Below are 22,358 nucleotides of genomic sequence, written 5' to 3' on the forward strand. Positions count from 1 at the left end.
ACCCCCTCCACCCCCGTCCAGGGAAAAATTATCTCCACTAAACTGGTCCCTGGTGCCAGAAAGGTTGGGGACCGTTGGTTTAAGAAACTGGTAACATGTTCTCATGGACTGCATAGCTCCTTTATTTATGTAGTACCACTAATTACTCTGTGTTAACCCAAGAGGTATTCAAGCAATGCTTAATACTATAAACATAGCACGTTGCCATATGTGACTAATTTAAAGGTTTTAACATGGTTTAGCCTTTTAAGAACTTATAATTTAGGGCAAAGAGGATGTGTACTTAAATGGAGCAGATGAGGTAAGAGAGAAGGCAAAGTGTACCAAGTACCATGTGAGCAAGTGCCTCCATGGCCAGGGATCCTGAAGGTAGATGTCTTGCCTCTTGGCATCACACGATGGCCTGACAGAGGGTCTGGAATGTCAGAAGCCTGACCCAGTGAGGTATTATGGTAATATTCACAGCAGTTATTTCATATTTGATAATTTTATGTAAGCTTAGTAGTTCCCTTTTGGAATGCTTGGATTGATTATGTATAAAAAATATCTTTTCCAAACCCACAGAAGGACAAAAGGATGTGTTTAACAGCAGTTGTAGTCATAGTATATTTAGAAATGTACTTGTTTGATAGAAATAAAACATTTCATGTAAAATAATTTCAGCAGTAACTAAAATTTCTATTTTTTAAAATAAGTGCATACCTTTTCTTCATATATACCTCCATTGTCATGTATGTATGATATGTGCATATATATGCATATAAACACAGGAAATTTCAAGGAAGATGTCTATATGCAATTTCACCTACTGATTGATGAATCTGTGTGACTGTTCCCCTTGGCACCCAGTCATTTTACCAGTCTTGTCTATGTTCTGTATTGTACATTTTTGGTGGTGTTAGACTCTGAAAATTGGTGTCATTATGGCCATTTTCTACTCTTTGAAATCAGAGTTACAGTTGTCTTCTAGTTCAGCCTTCTAGAGAGTGCAGTATAGTCTTAGTAATTAACTCTGAGTGAAATACTAAAGCTGAAAATTTTGCATTTTCATAATCTAAGTCTTTTGAGAGTAAGTTTATGAACCTTAATATAGAAAGGAACTAACTAAAAAATAAATGAAAAAATCAACAAATGTGTTAGAGAATCCAGAATCAGTGGTGACAGAAAATAACACGTTGGAAATTCACCATAGAGATTTAAAGGATGCCACTAGGTTGCTCTTCATGGTCTTAAGGTTGCTTTTTTTTTTTTTTTTTTTTTAATTTTGGCTTAAAATTTTGAACAGCTTTTTTTTTTTTTTTTTTTTTTTTAACTTTCATAAGGACCACAGTTAGCTCAAGGATGAAAAACATTGTCCTTTTTCCTAGGTGTGGCAAGTCTGTGCACATTCTGTTTCCCTACTTTTTCTTTTTGGCTGTACCATGTGGCTTGTGGGATCTCAGTTCCCTGACCAGGGATTGAACCTGGGCCCTGGCAGTAAAAGCCTGGAATCCTAGAGCTATCATTCCTTAGGAATCCACTAGGCCACAAGGGAACTCTCTGTTTCAGTACTCTTAATTCTGAATTTTGAGAAGTGGTAGCAAAAATGAGGTTCTGTATGATTATCTGTTTCATCCTTAATGTATACTTACCCTCTCTAACCTGACTCTCTCCTGTAAAGTACATTAGAATCTCCAGACTAAAAACTGTAAATTTTATTTATATCAGGTCTCGAATTTATGTGGAAGGGAAAGTAGACTATGGTGAATATATGGATAAAAATAATGTGAGACGACAAGCAACAACAATTATAGCTGGTAAGGTTCTTGTGATAATAGCTATCTTTTTTTTTTTTTCCTCCTTTCCTTTTTTGAAAGCTTGGCTGTGTTGTAACTTTACCTGAGGCTGTTAGTACTGATGCCAATGAGATTGTAAGGCACTTCACCAGGAGAATTCCAAGTGAGGTTTGTGGGCTTGCTCCAGGTTTCTACATTTATCTCTTCCTTTAGAAAATTATCTCTGTACTCACAGTTTTAGTTCACAAGTAACTTATCAGTTGAACTGTCTATGCCAGTACTTATTATTTGGACTTAGAAAACCTTTAGTGTATTTGAAGGACATGGCCTAAACAGGGAAAAGCATGTGTCGAGACAGAGTTATACTAAAGTGAGTGGCGTTAGACATTTGAGCAGATTTGTTCAGAACCTGTTTGGTACTTAACATGATGATTTTGTTTTAAATTCCTTTTGTTCTCATTAAAGAAAATACAAAACAACATAGAAAAGATGGACACATGAAGCTTCAGGAGGTTAAGAAGATATCCTCTAGAGCAGAGTTTTCAAACTTTTCTGAAAATTCTACAAGGATTTTGAAAATAATATACCCCTTTGAACATGTTCAAGTTGACATTAAATTTTTTTAATATAAAATTATGTTACTCTTAAAGGTATTAATGGATCAAAATATTATAGCAATTTGGTATCCATCATCATTAAAAAAGATACAAACTCCTCAACATTTGGAAATCTTACATTATTCCCTTTTCTCTGAACTTGTTTTTCAATTTCATTTTCTCCCCAGAAGTGTACCTTAATATATTGTATAGTCAAGACTCTTGTCATTCATTCAATTAACTGTAACAAAAGTTACATGCATAAATAGAAATTTAAAAATATTAAAAAAAATTCTGCAACAGTAGAGCTCTAAATGTTAGGTTTCTCCTTGAATTGGGTTATCATTACAGTTGTTTTTAGAAGATAATTGACCAAAACAACTTTAGTATATATGTATACAAACTAAAATTTTATTGAAAATGTATCTTAATGAGATAGATGATGCATTTTTTGCCTTTTGGATAAATTGCTAAAGAAGTATTCATTCTGTTCTCTTGTTTTTTATCGATATAAAAACTGAGAAACCTTGTTTTGATAAATAAGTAGATGGGAATAAAAGAACTTTTATTATAGTAGTATCTCAATATTTATGAACTTCTGAGGTATGCCCAAATTAGATACCATTTAAAAATTAATTTTTTTATTATGGAAAATGTCAAACATACACAAAAGGAGAGAGAATAGTAAGAAACGAAAACTCCCATCATGCAGCTTTAACAATTATCAACAGATGGCCAATATTATTTCATCTATGACCCAGCCCCCTTTTCCCCCACCTGGATTATTTTGAGGGAATCTCAGACATTATATCATCCATAAATATTTCAGTAGGTATCTCTGAAAGATAGATTCCTTTTTAAAACATAACTATAGTGCTATTATCACACCTAATATTAAGAAATTATTGTTAATTTTTTTTTTACCAGATGTCGTAGTATTGGAATTTCTGTGACTGCTTCATAAATACCAGTCCATACATCATATTACATGGTTTATATGTATCTTAAGTGTCTCTTATTTTCTTTTTTTAAACAACAGAAATGAATTTTCGCACAATTCCGGAGGCGAAAAGTCTGACAACTTAAGTCTCCTAATTGACAGATTTTCCTCTTATCTTTCTCTTTTCACTTGTTCCAGAGTTTGTCTTAACTACTGTGCCATATGGATAAATTATAATTTGTTGTAAATAATAATCGTATATTTTCTTACTGGTTTCTTTGAAAGTATACTGACCTTGATAACTTAGATGAGGTTTTTTCTGACCGGTTTGCTTACATAATTCTTGAGTGTTTTGACAGTAAACTACCTCCTGCCTGCCCTGTTCCTCCTTGGGTCAAGCCTCCAGACGTATCTACCTATTCAAAAATTTTTTTCTAGACCTGTATATGGTATAGAACTACCCTGTGATTTCAGCAGTGGAGGATCAAGCTTTCTCATAAAATAGTTGACAGTTTAAAATCTATTGATCATGTATTTATGAAGCATTTAACACTTTCATATTCCACTGTAAACCTATTGTGAGGGCAAATTTTGGATTGTGTGAATTGTTATAAACCAGGCCAAATAGAAGCATTTCAAATTATCTGCCTTTTTTTTTCCTTGTCACCAGTATTCACTAGCATGAATGATTAAGCAGTTAACGTAGGTTTATGGCTAATAGTAAAATTGAACAGGTCTTTAGTGACATTAGAATGGAAGGGAATAGAGTTTTAATTTGGCTTATCTGTTTTATAGGCCATATTTTTTTCTCCTTTGGATCAATGTAGCTTAAAAATAACCACCAGCAGGTGGCACACTTGTCTTTTTTACACAGTGATGTCAATTCTGATAATGTCTTCTAAAATACTAACCATTCTGTTCTAAAACATTCTAGTTTTAGAAGACTACAGTCGTTGACAAACATTCAATTACTATATAACAACCGTTTTTGAATAATTCTGAAGTTTTAAGAATGTAGATCTTGCGGTCTTATACGGGAGATACCACTTCTTTTCCTTTGCTCGTCCTAAACTAACTCTTTCTGCACAATATTTTAAGAGCAATGTCTGATGTTTTTGGATAAAAGTGTTCTCTCTGAAACACTGATTAGTAAAAATTTTCTCAAGAGTGAATATATAAAAATTCTGTTTTAAAATTTAAAAATAAAATGTGTTCTATATAAGTGTTCAGACTTAAAAAACATAAATAAGTCTGTCTGTGCGATGGGGCCGTTTGTTGAACCCTGTCCTTCCTCCATCCCTCCAGCCTTTGGACTGTGTTGCCGGGATCCTTTTCTCTGTGAGGATGTGCTCCCCGGTTTAATGGCATCTGTCTGAGCACTGCAAGCATCAGGATTTGTGACTAGCTCTTCTGTAGAAAGTTATCACTGAGAAGACCTTAGCTATCTTCAGGGAAGATGAGAAGTATCCCACCTTTTCTCACAAGGTCTGAGCTGTCGATAAACAGTTGAAGCCCAGCTTTTAGCTCCATTATGCCTATTGTATATACCTCTCAAGGACATAGCAAGCAATATAGCAAGAACATAATGTTTTGAGAATTTGTCTAAAGTCTTTTCAGTGAATAGCACTAAAATATGTATGTGGTAGAGGGGAATGATTAAATGAGATGGAGAAAGCATTCTGAAAATAACATTTATGCTTTGGCTTCTTTACAGATAACATTATATTTCTGAGTGACCAGACGAAAGAGAAGGCATAGCATGGACGATTCTTCTTTGGCCATTGTTTGGTACAGTCTCGTTTCCAAATCTTGATAGTCTTTATAGTTTCTGAGGACAAGAATTAAAATATTCTATGTAAGATGAGTGATAATATTTTTCCTGACTGCTGTTCTCTTTCCCCTTTTCGTGTCATGAACCTTGGTAGCTCCTGTATGTTATGCTATTCACTAGTTGTTTATTCTTTAAGAGACGGTTTCTGTGTATAAGTATACAAGATAGTAAACTGTTAGGGTCATCCGTGTTATGGCAGAGGGATAACTGTCCTTTTGGAAGGCCCCCCCCCTCCGCCTTTTTTGTGCACACTTCTATTATAGTATTGATTTAGCCACTCAGTGTTTATTGAGCATTGCTGTATGTCATATATTTATCCCGTGGTTGTAAATACTGATTTCCTTATCTGTTTGATTTATAGACTAGAAGGCAAGAACTGTGTCTTCTTTATGTACCTGCGTCTTAACCATTGCTTGGCACAGAATAGGCAATAAATGTTGACACATGAATGATCCCAACGGGATATTAAGCTTTAGCCTAAATTGTAGGGGCTTTCTGAACAGTGGTTAATATCTAATCTAAATAGCTTCAAGATGAACCTACTTTATTCACATCTTCTGTTTTTGGACAATTTCACTAGTAGCATTTGTGAAACAGAGTTTACCAGCAGTAAAGACCTACAGTATAACTAGGGATGAAGTACTCCATCTCCAGGTGATGACATAGGCTCTGCTTTCACTATTTTCTATCTTTCTAAACCCCATTCTCTGTCCTTTAGTCTCCTACAGAGCTCTCAGGGGAGTCCCTGCCTCTCTAGGTTAGCGCCCCAGGTATGACATCTTCCTCTTATTTTTCTACATGGTCTCTTGATGTACATACTGTGTACAATTGTGTATGCACAGTTACCTTTATTATAAGGTTCTGACAGAGTACTAGTAATTTACTAGTAAAGATTACATAAAACAAACTCAATTTTTTAATGCATCTTTTACTTCTGCATGTCCTCTCCCCTCTGCCTGAGAGAGTGTGGTGCTAACTGTAGCTTAGACCCTGCTGGACTTTAACAGGTTCAGAATTCACACGTTATTTTATGGACCCTTGACTTTTTGTTTTAAGGTATTTTCTGCACACATCAGCAGCATTTTGTACTCACAGTTTGGTTAAGGAAAAATGGAGTTCCTTAGCTTTATCCTTTCTTTCGCCCAGGAACAGTAGAAAATTAATTACTGTTTCCTCATATCAGCTATCTTTATTTATTTTTAAATTTTAATTATTTTTTTAACCATGTTTTTCTTTTTTTCCTGTAGCTGGGACCATTAGTCAGCATATTAAGTCTGCTGTCTTGAGTTCCCACATTAAAACTGTCTGGTGATATAGTCCTCACTCCTTTATGCCACATTCCTTAAGCAAAATTGTAAAGTAGATAAAATTTGTCTTTTGGGCAACTTTTAATTTTTTTCCTCAGCAAAGGTACTTTTATGCTCCTCCTAAGTTGTGAGAAGTTAATGCGGATTAGTATTCCGGTTTAAACTGAGTGATGAATCTGTGCTTTGGGAAAGTGACATGGTGAACAAAACTGTTTAATTACCAACCCCAAGTGATTCTGAGTCCAGGGTGCAGGGGCGGAAGAAGAGTGTGTCCTCCAGGATCCCCGTAAGCCGAGGGGCTCTTCTGCAGACTCCCACTGGAGATTGCTTGAGAGGCTCTGAGGCTGGGCAGCAGGGCTTTCAGAGTCAGGTGTTCAGTGCGGAGGCCTCAGCGTGCGTGTGTTACTGCAGACCCGGGGTCCACAACCAGGTAGGCTGTGGGAGCATAAACTCTGCCCTCCCCCTGCAGGCAGCCCCGTCTCCTGAGAAACTTTCTACTGTTCCCAGCCTAGTCTCAGAGTAGACCTGTGCAATCTGATAGCAGTAACAGACCGTAGGGGTCTTCTAGTCCAAGTTTTGTGTCCTGCATTTCCTTTTTTCATGTTCTTATGGTGTCAGGGAATGTACCTACAGAAAACTGCCCTGTGACTTTGATTTTGGGATTCTGGGTTAGGTAGAAAGATGAGTATGATACATGGAAGTGTGGGAGCAAAAGTATCAAACAGCATGTGTGGTGTTATTCCCATATTTGAAAAAAAGTAATTGATATAAATATATACTTAGAAGAGTCTGGAAGGAGAAAAATCAAAATGCTCTGATGATCTCTGAGAAGATTATGTATGATTTTCCTTATTTTTCACAATTTTGTAATTTTTTTTTTTTTTTAGCATTGAGTATGTATGACTTTTATAAGAAGAAGTAAATAAAGCTCTTTACATTTTTGGGGAAAAAAATCTTTCCATTATTTCCAAGCCAGGCTTGCTCTCCTCATTCACGTTAAGCTAGTACCACTTCATGTGCTAGAGGTGAACAAGATACTCTTTCATGCATTTTTTTCCCCCATTATCTGTATCGTAACATCTCATGCTTAAACACTTCATTTCCTTTTTTTTTTTTCCTTGTATTCTCTTAATAAACGTACACAACCCAGAATGGCTGACTTTAAAGACCAGCCCAGATAAGATCCACTATTTGCTGCGAGGTGCAGTTCTCAGAGAATCATCCATTTCTTAAAAATTGGACTGATTGATCAGTCCAAAGACATCTGAAAACACCAAAGACATGTTTCTGTGGCTGTTTTGGGGATTACTTGTCATTGCCAACTGCGTTTCAGTCTAACCTTTGCAGCTCATTTAGGGGAAATTAGTGGTAGTTTCTCATTGTTCCTGAAAGATATCGTGTAATTCTTGAAGGCAGTGTTGTCTTTTACTCAGACTACCCTTTTGCCCTTGTCCAGCTCAGCCGAGCACAGTGACATTTTAGGGCTTTGTAAATGTGTGTTGTTCAGTTGGATTGCCCTGAAACATCAACATGAAAATGAGGGCAGGATCACCTTACTTATTTTGCTGTCAGGGTTTGCATTATGTGCCCTGAAGATTTGGTGGGAGTAACAGCAAGCAGATCATTGTAGAAAATGAGAGATGATCCCAAGGTTAATGCGCCACAGAGAAATATCTTACAAGGTAACAATAATATTAACGGCTGACATTTATTGTGTGCTTACCACCTGCACACAAGGCCCTGAGTTAAGTGCTTGTTATCATTGTCTCATTTAACTATTACCCTGAGAAGGTAGTATTATCCCCGTTTACAGGTGAGGAAACTTGAAATGGAGAGGTTGAGAGACATGTCAAAGTCACACAGACTATAAGAGGCACACCTGGGGTTTGAACTTGAAGTGAAGTTTGTGAAGTTTGCCTTTTGCTTTCTGCCTTACGGTCTCCTTCCTGCTGCTTTCCCGCTCGCATTGGCCCTGCATAACCAGAGCCCCACTGCTGACTTGTGACCAGCGCCCTATGCAAGGTACATCTGGATCACACCAGGAGTTCAGTACATACTAGGTTTTGGTTGGGGGGGGGGGGAATTACGAGTGAGGGAGAAATACCTCTGCCTCTTTATTCTTTCTCATTTTCAGTCCTATGATCCCACAGGAAGATAAGTCATACTTAATTTCTCTACCAGGTTATCTTTACATATTCCTCTTGCTTTTTATCAAGCAGTGTCTCTTTACTGGTTAAAATAAGTTCAGAGTGTCTGCTCCTTTTATTGTTGCCTACAATCGTCTCCTTCCTACTGAGCATTGAAATTGTCAGGAAGATTGTTCAAAAATTTGTCAGACTCACTTTTTAGAGAGTGAGACTTTTGGCAGGCACCAACAGCATTGAAGTCCCCTCTCAAAACTACTATACTTGGCCCCTGTGCTAGTCCCACAGTCTGTGATATGATGTGTAGCTTTTTCGGCCGTCAGAATCATGCATCCACAATATTGAAATTTTTCTTTTACTCTCTTTACCCTTCATCCATTAGCTCTCTGCCATGCTTTGGACCTTAGGGTCCTATTTGTCCAAATAAGTGTACATCTTGACATTTTTTAGTTTTTCTGCTGTACCAGTCATTTGGGAAAAAGGTGGTCTGTCATAATAGTTCACTTAAGGCTGTGCAGTCAGAAAGCCTGCATTTGAATTTTTGCTTTACTCAGAGCAGCTGGGTGAACTCTGGTGAGTTTCTTAACTTTCCATGCCTTTGATTTTTGTTGTTTTGTTTTCCTGTGAATAAAACAGGGATAATAGTAGTCGTACTTTTATAGTGAAGAACACAGTAAGTAATACATGTTACTTACTTAGCACATAGTAACTGAATCAAGTGCTCAATACATGCTGGCAATTATTACTGCTGTTGCAGTTATTTTAAACAAGGTGTATCTCTCAGTCACCATGCCCATCTCACCAAGTCTCAGGAGATACTTAGGAGAGCATTTTAATTTCAGTTTATTGTACTTGACCTTTTTTGTTGAGTTATTAATGTCCGTGGATTACTGAGCACGCATTCCACTTTGGTCATTTTTTTTCTTTGGTTTGTTGTTAATCTTCTATGGCTGTTTACAATTAACCTGGGCATCTTTTTTACACTCAGAGGCCATGTGGGCACCTGCTATATGCCATGCAGCCGTACAGCGTGGATGTAGCGGTGAATATAACAGGACTCCTGCACTGAAGGGACTCGCAGTGTAGGGTGGTGTGGGTTGGATGGGGGAGGTAAAAGCAGGAGTTATGTAGGCAAGTGTGGTATGGTGGGAGGGACGCTCTAGTCACGGTAGAAACAGAGTCCTGTGGAGCGCGGAAGAGAATAGTTAGGTTAGTTTTCAGCAGAGGAAACGGCACGAACGATGGTCCAGAAACTTAAAAGTAGACGAAGCATTCAAAGATTAAACACGAAAGGTATTTGAGGCTAGATTGTAAAGGGCGTTGAAAGCTTGCAGAGGACTTTGGCAATGGGGATCCACAGAAGGTTTTAAAACAGACACCTCATCAGAATTGTGCTTTAGAAAGAACTGTGAAGACAGTTGAAGGGTTAGAAGGAGCAAAGCCTGGCGGTAGTTAGGAAGCTACTGAATAAGCCTGGAAAGGTTAGTAAAGTGGGGATGAGAGGTGACACGAGGGATGTTTAGGATTCACATTGACTCATTCGTCGTGTACCAACTATGTGCCAGATCCTGTGCTAGGCTCTGGGTTGGAGATAACCCAGAACGCATAGCTCCAGTCCAGCATCTAGTGGTGACAACAGGTGTTGGTGGTAAGAGAAAAGGCAATCAGAAGATAATTTTTTTTCTACATTTTAATACTTAACCCAGTGTATACAAAATATTCCAACATGTCAATATAAAAAGTCATCAAGGGGATATCATACACTCCTCTCCCATCCATCCTCAGTCTTGGCATCCGGTGTGTGTTACACTTACTCCTGGTCACGCTGTTGGGCCGAAATTTAGAGCTCTGTGGCCTCTAGTGACCCCCCTGGTGGACTGCGTGGGTCTACCCACGTGCCTGAAAGCATCCCAGAGGCCACTTCGTGGGACTCCAGAAGATAATATTGAAACTTCTGCTTGGGCAGCTGTGTAGATGATGACATTTTGTTAGAGACTAAGGAACATGGATGTGGCGGCAGATTTGAGAAGAGCAAAGATAATGAGTTTAGTTTTGAAAATAGTTTAACTGTAGACTTTCTAGCTTATATTTGGGAGGGTTAAGGTTAACGAGTCTGGTGCTCAGAAGAGATGCTGAGGCAAGAGTGACTTTATTTTTCTTCTGCCAGACACATTGTAAGCAGATTTTTATGAGATAACTTTCAGGTGATGCCAGGATTCCAGCTTCCTGTTGTGGAAAACCATATTGTGGGAAGGATTTCCAGTTGCCTACCTGTTTTACGATGTACATGGGATTTGTTCTAATCAGGAATGGTATGATGACAGACACAGAGACAGCTGCCTTTGAACGAAGAGTTTATTACTTACAGTTCTCAAGAGGAGGGCATGCAACACACCATGCCAGGACCACACGGAGAGGTACTAGGGTAGGTCAGGAGGCAAAAGGAGCGAGGGAAAAGCATGGGTCAGAGCTTTTATTGTTGTTTTCATGGGGAAAGAATGGGTGAGACAGGATAGGAGAGCTGAGCAAGTTTAGGATTGGACAGTTTGAATACATTTCAGCAGGCAGTGGGTAATAGGGGTGGTCCCTAGTTGTCAGGTGCCTTGCCCTGGGGTGATTTCAGGCAGAGGAATAGTGTCCTGGACTTCAGGAGCCTGATGAAAGGCTAATGAGGGCTATAGGGTCGCTTGGTGTGCATATCAAGGGCATGCTCGTGGGCAAGTCCTTTACTATTTCTAGGAATCAGCTATCATTTGGGGGTGGAGTGGGGAAAGTCCCTCCCAGGGTCTGCCAGGCCCCAAAAAAGTCAAAGCATCGCAAAATACAGAAAATGAGAAACGTCATTAAAAAAAAAAAAAAAAAGTTAATATGATACCCAGTATCTATTACTCTTTCTACATTTACAGAACCCGTATTTTATTGGGGATGACAGTGTGAACAGCTAAAATATTGTATTTCTATTCTCCTTTGCAGTTAAGGATTGCTAAGGGGCTATAAGCAGAAGTTATTTGATGGTGTTTCCAGGGAAGTTCCTTCAGTGAACTAACTGTTGGGAGGCTCATCCTGTGTGCTTCTCTAAACCCTCATTTGGCTTTTTCTTGTCTGAAATGTGGACTCTGTGGCTGAATCTCCACTAGTGGTCTTGGAGCATGATACTATCTTCAGGATGGAAGACAGAAGAAGTTGGGATCTGTGATGACCATGGAACCACCATACCAGTCCTGGACAGTCTACTTCTGGACTTCTTTTGGAGACACAAATAAATCTCTACCTTGTTTAAGCCACTGATTTGTGCTTTGCAGTTAAACCTAATCCTTACGAATTTACACATTCTTACCTTTATCTCCATATACATGATCGACTCATTACTCTTGCCTTTCTCTTGTACGACTTCCACTGTAAGTAGAAGTAAAATCTCACCTCTGCTCCCACAGTCCTTCAGGCTTTTAACTTACGTCTCATTCTAAATTTGAGGAGGGGGTTGGAACAAAGACACAAAACCTTAGCAATTAGCCTTAAAAAGCATGAATATGAGCACACACTCATCAAATAAATATTGTTTAATTTTGCTTGAAGTCCCTAGTGAGGACCCTGAGTTAACAGCCCCCTGTTAAATAAAGGAACACTTAACAGAAGTACTGCCCTTATGCTTCTCCTGGCAGTATAGCAGACTGTAATCTGGAGTGAGGAGATTTCCCACAGGAAAACAACTGGATCCTAAGTACAACATAGTTTTTATTTGCATCATTGGATGTCTTAGTTGGGGCTGCTATAACAAAATACCATAGGCTAGGAGATGTAAACAAGAGGCATTTATTTTCTCACTATTCTGGAGGCTGGAAGTCCCAAGGTCAGGGTACCAGCATGGTTTCTTGTGAGGCCTCTGTTCCTGGCTTATAGGTGACCACCATCTCACTGTGTGCTCATATGACCTCTTATTTGTGAGTGTTGGCAGAGAGAATGAGAGCTCTCGTACCTCTTTGGAGGAACTAATCTGTTGTATCAGGGCACAGTTGGGAAGGGAAAGAAAAAGTTTTAAGACAGGAAAGGAAGAAAGTTACAAGGCTGTGATTACATAGAAGATACAAAAGAATCTATGGATGAGTAATTAAGTGTTGCTGGAAATAAGATCAGTATACCAAAGTCAATCGCAAACAACAGCAGAGAAAATGTAGTTTTAAAAAGATGCCGTATTCAAGAGCATCAGAAGATGAAAGATGTCTCCAGGTGTGTGGTTCCTATGGAGGACATAAAACTTATTGAAATACATTAAAAGAAGACTTAAACACACTGGTACACCATTTTTATTTATTGGATGCATCACAATGTAAAGATGTCAGCCTTTCCCAAGTTGATGTTTACAGATCAAAAATTCCCAGAAGTGTTTTGGGGCAGCTGGACAAGTTGATTCTAAAGATGTATTGTTGAGCAGAGATCTAAGACCAGGCAGCATGTTCCTGAAGAGGAAGAGTGAGATGGGGGGCTTGCTCTGCCAGTTGGCAAGGCAGTTTTCTTTTTTGAAAGTAACATTACAGTGATAAGTATACTATGGATGCAGGAATAAACAAATAGAACAGTGGTGTAGAATAGAGAACCCACAAACAGACCATGCATATATGGAAAGTATATATGACGAAAGTGGCATTCTGATCACTGGGTAAAGTATAGATTATTCAATAAATGATGCTAGGAAATTTGTCATCCATAAATCAATAGAAAAAAGTGAAATTGGATCTCTACCTTACACCTTATGCAAAAGTCAATTCTTGGTTATTTAAAGAGTAAAAGGAAAAACAAAAATTTTGGAAGAGGGGAATTCCCTGGCGGTCCAGTGGTTAGGACTCGGTGTTTCCACTGCTGGCGGCCTGGGTTTGATCCCTGGTCAGGGAACTAGGATCCTGCAAGTCGTGTGGGGTGGCCTAAATAAATAAACAATAGGTAAAAATTAAGGGGGAACTTTCCCTCTTCTTTAGAAAAAAATTTTTGGGGAAGAAAATACAGGACAATGGCTTTATAATTTGGGGGTATGGAGTTGTTTTTTTTTTTAAATAACAACTTGAACGTAGAAAAGAGTGATAAATTTAACTGTTAAAAATAACCTTTTTTTAAACCAAAAATCACCATAAAGAAAGCAAAATGACAAGTCCCAAACAGGCAGAGAAGATATTTGAAATAATATAACTGAAATACTATCTGGAACATATAAAGACCTACAAAGCAAAAAGAATATGATCTAGAATATATGAAAACCTATGGAGCAATAAGGAAATGACAGCTTAGTACAAAAATGGTCAAAGACACAGGCATTTCACAGAGAAGGAAATATAATCCATTAATATATGAAAAAGTGGTCAACCTCATTAATCCAGGAAATGAAAACCAGAAACTGCAATGAACTTTCAAGACCTCCATGCTAGTGAATTTCAACACATTTGAAAGAACAAAGTGTGAAGGAGGATGTAGACCAGTGGAAACTAGTGGGAAGAGTGTAAATTGGCACCTCTTTTTGAGGGAGATTAACTTGCCTTGTTTGAGAAATCATTTTGATGTTGAAATTTCACCTAGTTATTCAACCTTTAAGGTACACTCTGTAGGGAACTCTTACCCATGTGGCCCAAGAAACAGGTCCAAAGGTGTTCATAGCAATAATGTACATAATAGTACAAAACTGCAAACAACCCCAAGGTTCATCCACAGAGAATGGATAAGTAAATGCTCACACAGTAGATTATTATACAGCTGGGTAAATGAATTACAGTTATCCTGTAACAGGAATAGCTTTTATAAACAATGTTGCTCTGGTTGCAGAGGATATTTGTTATAGCATGTTATTTTTATAAAGGTTAAAATCAAGTATACAATATTTTAATGGATAGATACCTATATGATAGAACTATTCAAAAAGGAATGATAAATACAGAATTCAAGATGAGTTACCATAGGAAGCTGAGGGAAGGATCAGGGGGTAGGACAAAGAAGCACACATGTGCCATGGTACCACTGGTGATGTTTTACTTAAGTTGGGTGGTGGGATTATGGGTACTTATTTTGTTTGCTTTATAATTTACCTATATGTTACATGTATTTTTATATGTATTAAATATTACATTAAAAGAATAGCAGTTTTCATAAAAATATCCTAAGTATGGGTAATGTGTAGGGCAGTGACCCTATTAATAGCTAACGTTTAAAAAACACTCCTGCATTTTACATTATTTTTTACATCTTTATTGGAGTACAGTTGTGCATTTTACATTTTTATAATCACTATCTTATTTAATCACTGTAACAATTCTGTGAAATAGGTACAATTATTATGCCTATTTCACAGATGAGCACATTTAAGTTTAGGAAGATTAGCTTGCCTAAGGTCACATAGCTAATGAGCAGCGGCAGTCAGATTCAAATCCAGGCCTGATTCCAGAACCCAGGTCCTTAAAGCATTCATTCATATTGACCATCTGGTACCTCCTCATTTTATTTATTTCCAACCTGAGGATCAGAAAGATCAAGACACTTGCCTAATGTCACATAATTAGCTTAAAGCATTGCTATGGGAAGGATGCAAGAAACCTAGGTTACTATCTTCTGGGATTTTTTCCATTTTACCGTAGTGGCAGATCCCTAATTGATAAAATGTGTCATACAGATAAATGAGGAGTAATGTTAAAGGAAGAGAATGGGACCCAGAGGGTTCTCAATAAAACACCTGTTGTTTGAGGTGCTGCCCATGGTTTGAGAGTTTATAGGGATCATTAAGAACCAGAGCAGATGATGCAGTGCAATCTAAAAGAGGGGTTCTAAGATCTTGTCTCTGACATAACGTTACTGCTCAAGGCCCCATTTTTTTCTTGTATTTATTGAGGTGTCATCAATAGGTGATCTTTGAGGTCTTTAGTTAAGGCATTGGATTCTGAAGCCAGAGTGCCTGGGTCAGAATCCTCGCTGTACTGATTACTAGCTCTATGAGAATCTCTGAGCCTTAGTTTCCTCCTCCTTAAAAATGGGACAATAATAGAACTCACCTCATGTGTTGAAAATTAAGTGACTTACTCTAGCTACCTTAAAACAGTGCATAGCATGTAATTAAGTATTATGTATGTTTACTATTTTCTTGCTTGGATAGTCTGTGGGTATGTTGCTGGATAAATCATCATCTATTTCGGTAGTGCATGGAATTCCCATTTCTTTACCTTGCCTGCCAGGTGAACTCCCATTTATTTTAAAAAACATCTCAAAGGTTATCTCCTCTTTCAAGCCTGTGACTATTCCAGGCAGAATTTGGTCCCTTCTCTGTGCAAACATGTATATTTTTAATCTATCTCTTAAAGCATTGGTCGCATCGTTATGTAATTTTTTTTTTGTAGCTATGTCTCTCTTGCTTTCTAGTCCATGATTTCCTGTACCTGGTACACTTCCTGTCACATAGTAGATGCTCAAGAAATGTTAGATGAATGAGTGGCAGTACAGAAATAAGATTTAATTTCTAGCTCATTTATTTTCCATTATTTTTCCTGAAATCCAACGATATTAGAAAATGAATCTAAAACTTGAGATAAAAGCAAAAATGAAACTTCTGGAAAATTTATTCCATGTATATTTATTGAGGTTCTGCTGTGTTCCAAGGACTGAGCTTAGGGCCAGATGGTATTCAGTGAGTAAAACACCAAAAGGGTGCATTATTAACAAATTACTCGGAGCAACAGGCACCTAACCATAATTGTCCCGGACAAACTGGGAAATTTGAACACTCTTCTTATAGGAAATTTATACTGCAAAGATGAAAGTCATCCAAAAATAACCGTAGGAGTTCAATCTAGGTTGCCTGGACAACAGGTTATCTGGGAAAAGATAACCTGTTTATCTTTCTTTCACTTCTGTGAAGCACTTATGTGTTTCACATAAGCTCAATTCCCACAGAATTGATGACTTTCTCCTTCTAACACTGGGAACTAGAACATCTAAGGTCCCCAGGTGTTGGTCAGGTGGCCTTCCTAGACAGCTCCTGTAATAGCTGGCTTCCCAAATCCAGATTTTCTGGCATTAGGCAGACTGTATATTTTCGTACTGAAAAAGTTGCTTTCACACTTTTGTTACAAGAAGTGAGACCAATAGAGAGGATGAGGTATCTCCATTGGCATACAGATGTATACTGCTAACCTAACAGTGCCCAGGTCCCTCTGTGTAGTCATAGTAGGGTGAGGAGGAACCATGCTTCCATTTCTGTTGTGTATATAGAAGTTTTCTCTTACTCCAGTAAAGCCTGTTCCTTAACGCAGACCGTGTGATATTATAAGATTTACCTTGAATTCTGTTGCATGCAGAAGGATATTTAGAAGAGATTCTCAGTATACAGTATACTATGAGGAGTTTATATTTTGTGCAGTTGCACTGGGAAGCCAGTGTAGTGTTTTAAGTAGTGGAGTGGAATGATCTAATTTATACTTTAACAGGATCATTCTTATGGCTGTATGGAGAATGTATTATGGGAGAAAAGATTAGAAGTAGAGAAATGGGTTACGAGGCCATTGAGCAGTTCATATGAGAGATCATGGTAGCTTGGACCACGGTGGAGGCAATGGAAATGGAAAATCATCCATGTTAGCCACATACAGAATGTATTTATGCATATATAGTTCGAGGGTGGGCCTTTAGGATCCTGATAAGATGCTCACTTAGACTTATTACTGGCCATTGTGCATTCTCCAGGTCAGGACTTTAAGGGACTTGGAAGGCTGCATACCACTTATCATTTTATATATATTGCTGATCTCTCTGCTGTGTACACTTAACTCTACTGACTTGCTTCTGTGTTCTTCAGATTACTGAACTTTGATTGGTATAAATGGATATTATCTATGATTTGTCTTGATGTCAGTCCAAGTGTACTCCTGACGTTTATCAACACAGTTGTCATGCACATTAGTATCAGAAGCGGGAATGATGCAAAGACCTGGACCATGATGTCTAAGTCCTTGTGGAGAGTGTCAAGAATAATGAAGGAGTGGAAGATGATCTCAGAATGCCTTGTTAGTCTGCTGATCTGTGTTTTGAAGTGTATTCTCTCAGCTCACTCTCTTCAGGGTCTCCCAACTGAAAAATCTCAGCTACAGTCAGGAGGTCCACTCCTCTCTCTCTCTCTCTCTCTCTCTCTCTCTGTCTCTCTCAGTGGTATCATGGTATGGTGCCCCACTGTTCCTAGCCCTGAGGTACTGCACTATCTGTTTATGGCTTCCCTGTACTCTGTCCATCATTTTGTAAATAATCCCTTTTTAAAAGTCTTCTAGAATTACCCAGTTTATGCAAATTATTTTCTTCCAAGGCCCTCACTTATATACTTACTTTGGTCTTTTACTCATGGACATATATACACTACTAAATGTAAAATAGCTAGTGGAAAGCAGCCACATAGCACAGGGAGATCAGCTCCGTGCTTTGTGACCACCTAGAGGGGTGGGATAGGGAGGGTGGGAAGGAGACGCAAGAGGGAGGAGATATAGGGATATATGTATATGTACAGCTGATTCACTTCGTTATAAAGCAGAAACTAACACACCATTCATTGTAAAGCAATTATACTCTAATAAAGATGTTAAAAAAAAAAAAGAATGAAGGAAAGCAGGTTCATGATCTCTAAGTAGTTTTTCTAGATGTCTGCAGCCTGGGATGCCACAATATCACAGCTCTAGTATTGATCCCTCCAACAAACTGCAGGCTTCATAGAATTGGACTTGGCGTATATGCAGTTATTTGGTTGACCATGGCCAACATACATTTTGGAAGCAGCCCTTACTAATGCTATGGTATTAGTTGTAGTATGATGGTTTTAGTATTTATGTTAAGAGATGAGAATGGTCATAACTATGGGCTCATAATTCATATCACTGGTACCTGATGGAATAATAGCAGTGATAATGATGATATTCAACAAAAGTCATTTGGGAAATTGAACTCTGGTCACCAGCTAATGTGGTATACATGGAAACACACTGTCCTGGGAGAGAATCAAAACATGAGAAAGAAAAATGACAGTTAACCCTAAATTTCTCAATAGCAACTTAAGAAAGGTACAAGTTCTAATTTTGGAAGGGGTAAAAATAATAGGGGTAGTAAAAAAGTATGATTGAACTGAAATGGTAAGTGAAATGCATTCTGACATGTTGTATATTCTAAACTTTTTCATCATGGATAATTCTAATACATGGGTAGAGGAATCTTATTAGTGTATTCTTATGAGGGGAGGTGAAAGGTGTTATAATGACAAAAATCTGAATCTGTAGATCTGAGGCCCTGAGAAAAAAACTGAACAGGGTCGGTGGTAGGTTGCAGGATCAGCCGTACAACTGGTCTAAGGTTCTGTTACAAGACTCCCAGGGACAGCTGGGAACTGGCCTTATTCTAATTCTGTAGCATAGAGTTAAGGAAGCCTTTGGGCTAGGTTGTCAAGTTAGCCTGAGAAAGCTAAGGGCAATTAAGGAGGACTGTGTTTATGCCTGAGTGTCTCTACGATGCTCTGTAACCATAGCGTACACCACATAATGCCAAGACTGATGAGGTTTACTAGCTCAGGTGAGTGGCTCCTTGGCATGTATCCCTCGGTCTATTACTAGATAATGTTGCTGAACTCTCTGTTTTGTACCTTGATGGCATGGATTTCTTTCTTTACCCTTCTGATCAGTGTTTTCAAACAGTATCTGTAACAACTTGTTGGTAGGTTGTAAAATCAAGTTTGTGATATACAAGCAGCATTGAAAGAAATAGAATAGGATAGAAAATATCAGAATGCCACACATGTAGAAAGGGAAATATGGTTTTGTGAAACCTTTGTGTTCCAGTATTATATACATATATTGGGTTGGCCAAAAATTTCGTTTGGGTTTTTCATGACATCTTATGAGAAACCCGAGCGAACTTTTTGGCCAACCCAATATTTAGATTGTGACATGTATATGTATATATACACACATATATATGTTTTATATATATGTAAGACAATATAAAAAGTATTGCTGTTGGTTATAGTCAAACTCTGTAAGGCAGTGTTTTGGTTGACAGAGTGTCTGTGTGTGTTCTCTGTCAGCCTGAACTATTACTGACATATCAATACAGTGGTCATCCCTCTGAAAACAGTCCACACTTTGAGTAGCTCATATGATACTTCATTATTGTTGTCATTAAATATTCAGGTAGTTAAGAATTTCCAATGCTGTGGCTCACTAGGGAAGAGCTTGTAGCCCCTTCATGTAAGGCATACTCTAAGAGGCACACTTTTTAATTCTAATCCAGGACCATTGACACTGAACCTTTTCTATTTTATGAGTGTAAACCTCCCTCCAGGGTGACTGTAATAGTGCCTTATAGTGGAATTCTGATATTTCGCCCTTTTGTATGTGTCCCTGAGTCCTCCCTTCTGAAGAGTAAGACTTCTCACTCTTCTGAGTGATTCTGTGCGACCCTTCTGGTGACACACCTTTCCATTCTGGGTGGCTCAGAATGCTTCTGCCTTTGAAACTGAGTCCAAATCCTGCATCTTCTTTGTGACTCAGATCTCTTCTTTCTCTGTGTAACACTGGACACTACTCTATTTGCATTTTGGCAAAGAGCTTCTGAGTTTAGATCATAGATGGAATGTGACAATCCATGTTGTCTCTGAAGAGGACAGACTAACCTGAAAGAGCAGAGAAGTTTGCTAAATTGTGCTCCACAACAGACTAAATTGGGCAGAGACAAGAGACAGGTACAGAGAAGCAGCAGGTAGAGGTGATTAACAGAGATTTCAAGTTAGCAAGAGAGTGTTCATCCACCGAAAGAACGAAGATCAGGTCTGCCTAATAGCTGACATGCTGGGACTCACTGAGTGCGGGTTTCTGGTTCTGACTGCCACTCAGTTCATTCTGGGAATGCCGGGGAATAGTTTCATGGGTTGGTCAATGGTAGCAGCTGGTTCAAGAACAAGAGAACCTCTTTGTCTGGCTTCATCATCACTAACCGGGGTCTCTCCAGGATTGTTCTGCTGTGGATTCTCTCTCTCTCTCTTTTTTTTTTTGCGGTACACGGGCCTCTCACTGTTGCGGTCTCTCCTGTTGCGGAGCACAGGCTCCGGACACGCAGGCTCAGCGGCCATGGCTCACGGGTCCAGCCGCTCTGCGGCATGTGGGATCTTCCCGGACCGGGGCACAAACCCGTGTCCCCTGCATCAGCAGGCGGACTCTCAACCACTGCGCCACCAGGGAAGCCCTCTGCTGTGGATTCTCTTGATTGATGGTGTTCTCTTCCAAACTCCACGATGAATAATTTGCAATCATGGAGATTAGTGATATTTTCTGGACATTTACAAACCGTCTGAGCATTTGGCTTGCCACCTGTCTCAGTGTCTTCTACTGCCTGAAAGTCATCAGTTTCTCCCATCCTACGTTCCTCTGGCTCAAGTGGAGAGTTTCCAGGTTGGTTGTATGGATGCTGTTGAGTACCCTGCTCTTATCATGTAGCAGTGCTATCTCTCTGATCCATGAATTTAAGATCTATTCTGTTCTTAGTGGAATTGATGGAACAGGGAATGTGACCGAACCCTTTAGAAAGAAAAGAAATGAATATAAGCTGATCCATGTTCTTGGGACTCTGGGACCTCCCTCCCTTAATTGTATCTCTAGCTTCCTACTTTCTGCTCATCCTCTCCTTGGGGAGGCTCCAGAGATCCAAGTACTGAGGCCCACAAGAGGGCCATCAAAATCATCCTTTCCTTCCTCTTTCTCTTCCTACTTTACTTTCTTTTCAGTTTTGACATCCAGTTATTTCTTCCAGCAAATGAGGTGATTATGATGACTGGAGAAGTAATTACAATGTTATATCCTGCTGGCCGCTCATATATTCTCATTCTGGGAAATAATAAGCTGAAGCAGGTGTTCATGGAGATGCTTTGGTGTGAGCCTGGTTGTCTGAAGCCTGGATCCAAGGAACCCGTTTTTCCATAGAGCATCTGAGGGCACAGGAGGGAGCCTAGGAGTCCTTAGACCTGGCTCAGGATTACAGGGCTCTTCCTTACCCTCACGTGGCACCACTTCTGTCACATCAGTAGGAGAGACACTACTGCTTCATTCTGTCCTACTCAGGGACAGAATGGCCTTCACATGGCCTCTCCTTGTGTGGTTGTTTTGGAGAGGGTGAAATAGTCTTTGGAAAGTGTCAGTGTGGTAAAACACTCACTATATAGACATGGAGTTGTATTTTAATAACTATCAGCTCAACATAATGAGCTGATTATTAACTTTAACTTAAAGTTTATACTGATAGCAATGTAGCGATCTACAGGGGAAAGAGAAGTTTATACTGATAGCAATGTAGCGATCTACAGGCGAAAGAGTAAAAGCATTGCAGTCCCATAGACTTGGATTTGAATTCTGGCTCTGTCCATTTTCCAAGACTTTTTGGCCTTAGGTGAGTTACTTTAATTACCTCTCTTCCCCCTTTTAAAAATGCGGACTGTGATACTGACCTCACGGGGTTTTAGAGATTCATGAGACAATGTGTGCTGTCATTTCAGCTCAGTGTATTGTGTCAGCATGCAGTAGGTGAAGCTGTTAGTGTAACAGACCGTGAATTGTGTGGCAACAGCAATTCCCATAAGAGACCAGTTTCCACAAATCCATTGTGTAATGACAAGTGGTGGAATGAAAATCAAGACCCTTGGATACTAGATTCTAATCCAGTCTGGTGGTTAAGTCATTTTACTTCAATTTCAGTTGTCCTTTGCATTCCTTTATCATTT

At 38.9% G+C, this 22,358-nt stretch overlaps 2 protein-coding genes across 3 annotated transcripts in view; both read left to right on the forward strand.

Moving 5' to 3' along the window:
- Nucleotides 1-5,164, forward strand: part of SSBP1 (single stranded DNA binding protein 1) — a 9,359-nt gene extending 4,195 nt beyond the window's left edge. For both annotated transcript variants that reach the window (XM_007466630.1, XM_007466629.1), the window contains 2 exons: nt 1,708-1,796; nt 5,026-5,164. In XM_007466630.1, coding sequence (XP_007466692.1) covers nt 1,708-1,796; nt 5,026-5,069 — 133 coding nt within the window. In that variant the 3' untranslated portion in view covers nt 5,070-5,164. The remainder of the gene's footprint in view (nt 1-1,707; nt 1,797-5,025) is intronic.
- A 15,269-nt stretch (nt 5,165-20,433) lies between these two features.
- On the forward strand, nt 20,434-21,564 carry LOC103068486 (taste receptor type 2 member 3). Its single transcript, XM_082931389.1, is given in 5 exon segments — nt 20,434-20,512; nt 20,515-20,632; nt 20,851-21,210; nt 21,212-21,277; nt 21,279-21,564. Coding segments are annotated over 5 exon segments (909 nt in total).
- The last annotated feature ends 794 nt before the right edge of the window (nt 21,565-22,358 follow it).

The sequence above is a fragment of the Lipotes vexillifer genome, unplaced genomic scaffold (genome assembly GCF_000442215.2).
Source record: "Lipotes vexillifer unplaced genomic scaffold, Lipotes_vexillifer_v1.1 scaffold71, whole genome shotgun sequence".
NCBI classification, from domain to species: Eukaryota; Metazoa; Chordata; class Mammalia; order Artiodactyla; family Lipotidae; genus Lipotes; species Lipotes vexillifer.